The 9892-nt window shown below is 40.3% G+C and overlaps 1 protein-coding gene across 1 annotated transcript in view; it reads right to left on the bottom strand.

The window, feature by feature from the left end:
• The window catches only part of MED13L (mediator complex subunit 13 like), a 517387-nt gene that overhangs the window by 62508 nt on the left and 444987 nt on the right, over positions 1–9892 (bottom strand). Inside the window, exons 16-19 of the mRNA XM_019506688.1 lie at positions 9109–9314; positions 3404–4350; positions 2316–2495; positions 246–469 (exon numbers count right to left, since the gene is read on the bottom strand). Coding sequence (XP_019362233.1) covers positions 246–469; positions 2316–2495; positions 3404–4350; positions 9109–9314 — 1557 coding nt within the window. The remainder of the gene's footprint in view (positions 1–245; positions 470–2315; positions 2496–3403; positions 4351–9108; positions 9315–9892) is intronic.

Below are 9892 nucleotides of genomic sequence, written 5' to 3'. Positions count from 1 at the left end.
CTCCTGTCCCTCTTCCCATAGGGTCTCTCCCACTATTTTCCTGTCATTTGAAAGTGGAGAAAGTCTTCTTAAACTGAAATAACAATAATTTAAGCTACAGTATTTCCTTAAGACACTTATGCTACAAACAAAAAGTAAGTTTAAAAAGACCATGGATTTGTCCCAATTACGAAAATGCTGTAACATATCACAGTTGACACATGACAGTTAAAGCTAAACACTTCATAGCAATTCCTCATTCTGACCTCGTATACAGCACTCAAGTCCCTGAAGAAAGTTTTGGCTCCATCGAGCAAGGCCTCATTTTCTGGACACACCACGATATAGGCAACATCCCGATGGCCCCCATATGGGTCTAGCAAAAGCCTCTCCCAAAATGGCAAGGAGAATGGAGAGATTGTCAGAAAGTCCTTGTCGTAACCCACTAGTAAAGTGGGGATTGGAAGAGGCTCAGGAGACTCTTCAGAACCTAATAAAAAAAGAGTAAACAGAAACATTGTAAGTGTAAGGCGTTCTGGTCCAATACCAGAAGAACTCTCTGTAAATGAATTTTGCAAAATCAGTACCTTTCTTGCCATATTCTTTTTCCAAAGGCTTTAACATATTATGAGCATCAGGCATGATGCTGCCATAGTACATATTAACAATGTCCTCCCACAGCCCTTTCCCTCAGATAAGGGTCTTGAATTACAAGGCAGAAAGATTTTATACTTATAAGTGTTGTAAAATCAGAGGTCAGTCAGCTGAAGTAGAAATAACCACTCCGAGGATCAGTACTATAATTCCCCTAAAAGATTGCAATAAAACATCTTCTAGTGTACTATAAATATAGATTCTGCCAAAATTTCAGGGCTCTCCTGAGTACTGAACTCATGGTCTTAAAAAGAAGAGGTTTCACTTCGTCTAGATGATATAACCATATAATAACCACATTTCACATGTGTCCATTCAATTTACAGAAAAATGATGACAAGAATTCATGAAAATTAAATTACTATTTCTTGCTTTAGTTCCTGCTGGCTGTGCAAAATCACCAGCTGTAATGGGTCAGCAAACTGGAGCTCTCAAGTGTAGGAAAAATTCCAAAGCACTCACCACCACATGTGAAAGGATTATCACAAAGCTGAAGCTGAGCCCTCAGGCAAATAGTTCTATTAGGGATTATACCACTTAAAAAGAAAAACTCTCCTAGCTTGCTGGTGCTTGAATAACATGAGTGCAAATGCACCTTGGTAATTTTGAGCACTATAATACAAAAAAGTATAAAACCAACATTCACTAACAATTGCCATACCTTTACCACAGGTATCTCCAGTTCTACAGCAGTAGGAACCAATCTTTTCAGCAAGTGTGCTATAAATTAGCTCCCCCCACCTCCTCCCCTCCCCGAATGCCACCCTGATCCCTTTCTCTGCCCAGACTAATGTTATACTTTCTGTTCCCTGCCCCATCTCTTGCTGTACTGCCTTCTCCCTTGGCAGTCTGCTGCATGCCACACATAAAAACTGCTCGTGCCATTGTGGCACATGTGCAATAGGCTGGCCACCCCTGTTCTAAAGCATCATGGAATTGGGACAATTTCAGTTACAGCATGTAGTAACTGCTGGTAAATCTTACTATACACTGTAGTTACAAATGCTAAAAGGCTGAAGGTATTGCTTATGTGAAAGAGTGCAAATAAAACAAGAGAGCAATTACTGCAACCTGTCACTGCCCAAAAAGATTTCAGCATGATATCAAGTATAAGTGCAGGGAAAGTAGAGAAGTGAAGCACTATAATAAGATTGTACGGAAATAGATTAATATAGGATTTCAAATAAAATGCGAGAAAAAATGGTGAAGGGTTAAACGATGCTTAAAGGGCAACCATTGTTTTGGATTTGTGTAGTCTGTATTCCATTGATGAATATTTTTCAATGATAATTTTAACTTGTAATCAGGAGGTCTGTAACGCTGGATATATTATATAAATGACTCAGTATCTTATAATTAGGGCTCTAAGTTTATTAAGCAGTTTCATTGCTTCATGTTGTTAATAGTACTTAATATGCACTCATGCTAAAACTTAATCCAGACAGGGATATTTAACTCCACCCAAGCTATACAGGTGTTTATATATAAATGGGGTCAGGATCCCTCCTTTTGTGTACAAAGTCTAAGAAGATAACGCCCCCACACTAAGTTATTCAAGAGTATACTTCAATGGGAATGCTATGGGAAATTATCTGAGGAACCAGTTGTTCTCATGCATTGTCTAGCAAAGAACACATTCAAGTGCACATTTGTAAGGAATGCTGCTTCACAACAGACAGTACCGTAGGTTCCCCGTCCGGCCATCTTGTGGAACTGTTGCCAAGTAAGTGGTCCCTGCACATGCTGAATATTTTCCCAGGTCCTGCCTGTCCGCTTCTTCTGGATAGCATCCTGAAGAAATGGCTGTAGGGATAGCAGCATGCGCACGACATCCTGGGAGGACAGCATGCTGATGTCCAAGACTGCAAATGACAGAGGCATGAATCATACTTCCAACAAGGACACACTTTGAGGTGGCATAATTGGTTGGCTTTTATTCTTTTACGTTGCCATTCATTGTGTTCACAGGGCCTGCACAACCCTATAATTAGCCTAACAGAATTTCACATGCTTTTATGAAACTATATTACTAAGCTTTCTATCAAGTTCTTTTCAACTATCCTTCCACAAAATTATTAGCTAAACCATAATGACTCACTGCAAATTTGCTAAAGATTAAAAGTTCCTTAAAGCTCCATAAAGTAATCTTATAATAGCACAGCCCATAAAAGATTGAAAGTACTTCAGCAAATATGTACATTATATTTAATGCACAAATTTACATCATTCCCAGCTAGCTACATTTCATGAAGAGCAGGCTCCATACTTCCTGCTCCAAATAAGCCAGAGTCCTCCCTAAAGAAAGCTAGAGTGGACTCTGTTTTCATGCCTACTTTCCTCCTTTCCCCTGCTGGCACTCTAATTAAAGCACCTGCAGCATCACATGTATTCAGCGTCCCATCCTTCACAATGGTGGCGAGCTTTACGAGTCATTTGGCGAGCTTTAGTTAAAGCACCCCCCCACCATTATTGAACATGCGGACGCATGAATATGCTAATTAGCATGCATTGGAGCAGATCTCTGTCATGTGTATAGGTGCCCTTTATGACTCTGAAAAGCCTATAAAATGCTAAAGCAGCAGCAAACTTACTAGCACCTTATCTACCATTTTCCAAAGCTCTGCAAACTGTGTTCTCTATCTGGGTACCTCAACTGCCTATATAACTTTCCTTTCCCCCTCAATGTTAAATAACTACGTTAAACATGAAATTACAAAGGGATTTTTTTTCTAAATGAAAAGAAAAACAGCCCCTCTGCCAAGTACCGTACCATTGCTGTGAGGCCAAGAGTGTACAGTGGCACTTCTTACTAGAGCTTCATCCACTTTTCCACCAGTGGGGTTATCCACATACTGCCTTCCCTGCTCCAGGGCATTGAAGCATTCTATCCAGGAATCATTACTCTCTGCTTGCAGTCTGTCATAGCTCCAGTTCATACAGGGAAGTATCTGCCGGTTATTAGAGGACATATAGTCCAAGCAGCTCAGAGAGGTGAAAGGCTGAGTGTGCTGATTTTGTAGGAGGAGGAGGAGACTCATAGGAGGTTCCTGGGTCCTCCGGCCTCCGTCTCCCACCTGAGAAAGTAAGGTGGTCTGACACATCATCAGTCTTCTCTCTGCCGCCTGGCCAATGTCTGAGGTCTTGCCAAAAATATCCAATTCATCTTCAATAAAGAGCCCAGAGTTGTAGCCTAGTTTGCGGTTCATAATTGCGCTAAATCCACAGGTGCAGCGGTATTGATCCTCATTAGATGAATCTGGGATGTACAACCCTACGTCTGCACCTTTAATATTCATATTACAGGCGCATATACAACAGCTGTCAAAGTTACGATCTTTGAAGATGTTTAGTACAGAGTCTGACAGAATCAGGGTGACATACAGGCTGTGGGCTTCTGGGATTGGCTGAACAGTGGCTGGCTCCACAGAATTAAGTGGTCGTGTAGTGGAAGGGGTAGAAGCTGGTGAACCTTGATCTGTGCTGTCATATTTTACAGATCCTTGCCCACTGGCAGTCCCCCCACCTCTAGGAGTCCTTGGAGTTCTGGGAGTACGTGGCGTAGGGACGGAGAAGCGGGGAGTTGCTGGGGATGGCAGTACTCCTGCCCCACTGTTGCTGGCTGGGGCAGCACTGTTTAATGTCACTGGTGTATTCATCTGGGGAGTGTTCATCTGAAGATAGTCCTGGTCTGCAAGGCTCCCAACACTAGGCACATTGCTACAAAAAGTACGAGAGAAAACGGTTAGGGAAAAAATTAGGGGACCACATTAGGACACAAATTGTTGAGGTTTGATTTACAGAACCCTCACTTAAAGTCATTTTAATATAGAAAGAGAATTAGTATTAGAGGGGTTCACTGCAGACAGGACTTAGACACAGTAGCTCTGCAGAGACCACGATATGGTACAGCACCTTCATGGGCTTCCTTTGATAGGTCTGTATTCAAGGGACTTTCTTTTTTCTCTCTAAACTTTCTAGGTTTCTCTTGACAGAATAATAAAAAAAAGAACATGGGGTGATCAAACCTCTAGGCCCACCCTCATAACTTCTTTTAAACATTACAAGGTAAGACCTTGTTCTGCCCTAATATTCTTAAGTGCTTATTTAGAAGAACCTGAAATGATATTTTTTGTACTTCTTTGGGGGGGGGGCAAGGGGAGAGGAAAGAAATATTGGGAGTTCTCTTTAGAAATGATTAAATACCTTTATTTTTAAAGTGTCTATAACAAATAATTATCGTTGGTCCTTGTTATAAATAATTTATTTGCTGCTTGTTGGTGAAGTTTTTATTTCCCTTTGGTGGTTCACTGTTGACAATAGTGTCTCACACACAGCAAAAAGGCAACCTTTATCTGGCACTATATAGCTTACAGAAGAAAGTAACACAAGCCATTACAGACTCTAGACCCACCGAACCTAAAAGTGGTATTTCTAGGTCACCTTTTGTCATCATACTCCTTTACTTTTCACAGTTTTGCCATTATCTGACAAATTTCAGGAACCAGAACATAGTTCATACAGTCCCATAAGAGATTTCTCCTCTTTGGCATGACATTACAGCAAGGAACAGATAATGTGGTCAAAAGGCTCCATATTAAGGACAAATTCTTGAAATGTAGTCATTAAGAACAGCAAATAAAACACAAGAACATGATTGGTATCTTGAGGAAGGACTAGAAACAAATGGATTTTTAACCTGTATTTGGTATTTTAATTTAAGCCGTATATTTCATTAACAGCTTGAAAATAAAATAAAATGGGGTAATATGCCCTGATTCCTTTATATACATATATCTGTAACTGATTTGTACCCTGGTCTAGCAATGGAGAAGAAAAAATGAACAAAGATGTATAGAAGTTATGAATCTGAGGCACACTGAATACCTTAAACTAATGACAAAAGGTGACCTAGAAAACTTGACTGGCAATCACCACTCTGGGTAGATGCCTACAGTAATAATCTTCAATCTAATTGGATTACGTGAAAAATAAAAGATTTTTTTTCAACAAACACTTGAAATTAATAATCAGTTCAAGTCTGCTGAAGCAGTTACCATTACAGAAAACCCAAGAATTAAATTGCTCCCTAGGTGGTACAGAGGGTTTACAATTTCTTTTTTGCAATCCTTCTGAGAGTACTGGAAGATGCTTTGGAGCTGGGAAGGGACTGGTTTAAAGATACATGTTACTTCCTCTGTAAATTAATTTTCACTGCAGCAGGAGACCTTTATCCTGTATTATATCTTTTAAGAGGTTTCATGCATTTAACAGTCTAAATTATTGTTATAAAGTCTAAGATCTGCAGCTGTAGATTTCTTCCATAAAGAGTGTTAACCTATGAAAAAGTGAGTAGGGCATATAAATTTTACATATAATGGCATAACTGCACCTGGGGCACAGAACCATTACACCTTATCATGAGGAGAAGAGTAACAGTTTCAGACTGAACAGGAATAGGAAGCACAGAGCACATTATATTGTTAACTTGTTACACCGTCTATTCAGATAAAACCAGAGGATTAGAGGGCATTTATACACATGCTCCAGGAGTGAGGTGCTTTAATTAGAGTGGCTCCAAGAGCTGCTTTAATTAAAGTGCCTGGAGCATCTCATGCATTAGCATCCCCATGCTGAAAAACGGTGGTGGGGACACTTTAACTAAAGCTCATGATACTGCATTAATTACCATGCTCCAGCAGAGTCAATTAAACGAGTCTGCTCTGACACGCTGTAATTACAATGCATCAGAGCAGCCTCACTGCAGGTGTATAGATGCCCGAAAGACTAGATTTTACACTCAAGTCCCACATCAGTCCTCAAAGGCTGAAGTCATACTGGCTATCTGCACAGCAATGAATGCCACCTGCCAACACTGAAGTATAAGCTGATTATACGAGAGAGATGTTTTGAGTGATATGCATTTTGAGTGTAACTTCTGTCAGCCGTAAATGATAGAACAATCCATTATTCCAGTCCATTACACAAAATGTAGGCCAAGACCATTAGCTGATTACTTGGGCATTTATATGTTGTTCTTTCCCTCTTAATTTACAATTTTCAAAAAGCATGACTTAACAACTACAAGCCCTATCAAAATGTTGATATTTACCATATTTTCTCACATACAACACACCCCCAAGTGAAACATGCGCCTTTTTTTTTGGAAGGGAGAATGTACAAAAATATTTTTTTCGAAGTCATGGCCAACTGTATGACACAGAGTAGGTACTCCTGGGAACACAGGGTCCAGACAGAAGTGAGAATTTTCACCTGATCTAGCCACGGAAAGCGATCTACAGCCATGCCCAAACACAAGTGCAGAGCTGCAGACTGCTGCAAAAATAGCCGATCAGGTAAAAATCTGAACCCTCACTGCACAAGGGTTCAAAAGAAGACATTTCAAAACACAGCGTCTTCTGTAACTTGTGTCTGCCTGCCTGCCAACCTCCGAGCTGTTTTCAGAATTGGAGAGGCGAAAGGGAGCAGAGGGAGTTTGGTCTGTGGTTTTTTCAGCCCCCACTGGTGGGGTAGGGGATGGGTGTACTGGAGCCCACCCCAGATGGGGGAGCTCCAATTCTCACACCCCATCCTCCATCCTTAGCTGGGGAACCCCTAGAACAAGTTCCCTCTGCTTCCTCCTCCCCCCCCCACCCGTTCTGAAAACAGTGTGGGCTGGCAGGGAGGAGAGAAGGTTGCTAGGGGAAACTGGCTGCAGGCTCAAAACCAGCAGCTAGATTCTCCTCCCCCCTGAAACCAAAAGCCAACTTCTGTTTGGTCTAGGAGTTCGTTGCAACTCAGAGCGCTTCCTGCAAAACATTTTGAGTTACAGCAGGGAGCTGCATTTTTGTCTGTGCCCTCTATGTTCCCAAGAGGACTAACTCTATGTCATACGAGTCTAGGCAAAGAGCAGTGGCAAGGCTGTTACTTCTTTACTGTATATAGCTCTTTATATAAATTCCTGTAAATAAAGTTGTTGTTTCCATATCACAGACCTCTCAAAATACTTCCAACAGCTCACTTGCTGCTTTGGACACAAGCTATAGTGCTCAGCTAAATAGCTAGGGCTGTGAGAGGGTTTACACAAGACTCCATCCCTTCTGTTTTCTGAGCAAACAAACACAACAGCTATTTAGGTTTGGGGGAAGAGTCGCATGTTCCATGTATGGTACATTTCCATGAGACTAATGAGGGAATCAGAAACTAAAATGATCAAGTAATTAACAATCTTGTGTTCTTTGTAGGCCCAGAGCCTGTGGCAACAGTTTGATTTTCTAAATCCGGAACTCCTGATACGTCAGATAATAATATTTTACATTAGTGAAATGAGGAAAAGAGTACATTTTAACATCTATCCTAGTTTTACTGAAAACTGACTTGCAACTTCAGCATTAATTTTATAGTATTAGCTCCAAATGGCGAAGCTGACGGGGACCCTTTGCTAAACAGCAGCAGGGGAAGCTCCAAGATTAAAGGAGCCATCACACTGCGAACTGGGCCCATGATTTAAACCGGGCCCGACTTGTAGGTGTAAACATTCTATTGCTATTACTTACATAGCAAACAATCTTTACATTCATACACCTTTTTTGTCTGGCTTGAAATACCTTTTTACCCATTTGGCATCACATTCAGCATCTAAAAAAAATTTCCAACAGACAGGGTAAAGTAGTAACTAATTTTGACCCATAGGCCCATAGACAAATGTTTAAGGGTCTTTAGGTTTTAAAGATATTTAGGTATTAGTGGGCATGTCTACACATGCATTAATGCATCATGGTTACTGCACATTAACTTTAGTACCTGTAATAACAGGTACTAACTAAATGCACAGTAAGTGGCGCTACTGTGCAGTAGCACTGGTGCATGCCTTTTAAGTGATGCTGATGAGCAACAGACTAATTCTACTGCGCATTAGTGCAATAGCACAGCTTTTGCCATGACGTGTTAATGCACAGTAGAATTAATCTACTGTGCATTAACGTCTCATGCGGACACACCCAATGACATGCCTAACTTCCTTTAAAAATCTGGATGCTAGTACTGAGAGACTTGCATCATGAATCTTAATCTCTGTCTACTGAATAGCATTATTATTGTCTATTGAATGACAAAATTTTTCTAACTATATTTTCTAGAAAGTGATTAATTTTAAATCAAAAGTCATTTGTTTACTCTTTTAAAAAACTATTAAGAGCTTACTTAGAAATATACTATGGCAAAAAATATGGTACTTTATGCAAATTTTCCAATGAGAAAAATTGTTTCTAACTTTATAAACAATGACCGTTTTAGCAGATTTAAAACATTTTTTGTAGTTAGGTTCACCTCTAATTGTATCATCTCACCAGCGTTTATTGTAATTTGGTATAAAAATCAGCAGCACACAGAATAGTCATTATATGCAAATACTATTTTGCTTAAATGTTATTGTACCAAATAAGGCATTACAACATCTATTGCAGTTATTGTACTTACTTGTAGCCATCTCTGATGAAAGTGGCTGCAGGTGGCATAGGGAGTTGTTCAATTTTAGGAGGAACAGCCCAAGACGGCCTGAAAATACAGGCATCTGGCAACTTCAGAGGTAGCAGGCACTGACTTGGCAGTATCTTCAGTGGAGCAAACATGGAGGAGCCCACAAAAGGTTGAAACGATGGAACTTTGTGCACGTATGAAAAATCCTGTAAAACCAAAGTTAACTTAGTGCTCACAGCAAGATAACAAAATAATGTTTTATATACAAATATCTATATCTCTATATGTGTATGTGTGTGTTATAGCTAGACAGCTGTATAGATATAGATATACACACAAAAACCATAAACTAAAACTAATTAAACTACGTCTAAGCAGATATAAGTGGATTTCCTGCCTCACAATTAAATGTCTACAACTTTACAACACCTACAGCCTGACCCTATCCACTTTAGAGGCTTCGGGTTACATTCAGAGTTGTACATGTACTTCAGAACTGCAATGAGGTTGAAAAGATAACATTTCTGACTAAGACTGGAACTGTTTTAGGACAAGGACTCTATATTGCACGTTTGGAAAGTGAACAATGCATTGCGGGTACTCTGATAACGCAGGTGCTAATAATGGCAAGAAGAGGAGACGCTAATCAACAGCAGAGCCCCATAGCATCAATTATACTTTTGTTTTGTTTTCAGAGAACCATAGCCAGGACACTTCAGTTACTGTTCTTCCAGGTATTCCAGGTCTCCCTGGGTGCCTAGACATGTGCTTGGGGGGGGGGGGG

The sequence above is a fragment of the Gavialis gangeticus genome, unplaced genomic scaffold (assembly GCF_001723915.1).
Source record: "Gavialis gangeticus isolate Ggan-Ray unplaced genomic scaffold, GavGan_comp1, whole genome shotgun sequence".
Lineage (NCBI taxonomy): Eukaryota > Metazoa > Chordata > Crocodylia > Gavialidae > Gavialis > Gavialis gangeticus.
Note: the sequence above shows the minus strand (reverse complement) of the source record. Positions and strands in the feature narration are given on the sequence as shown.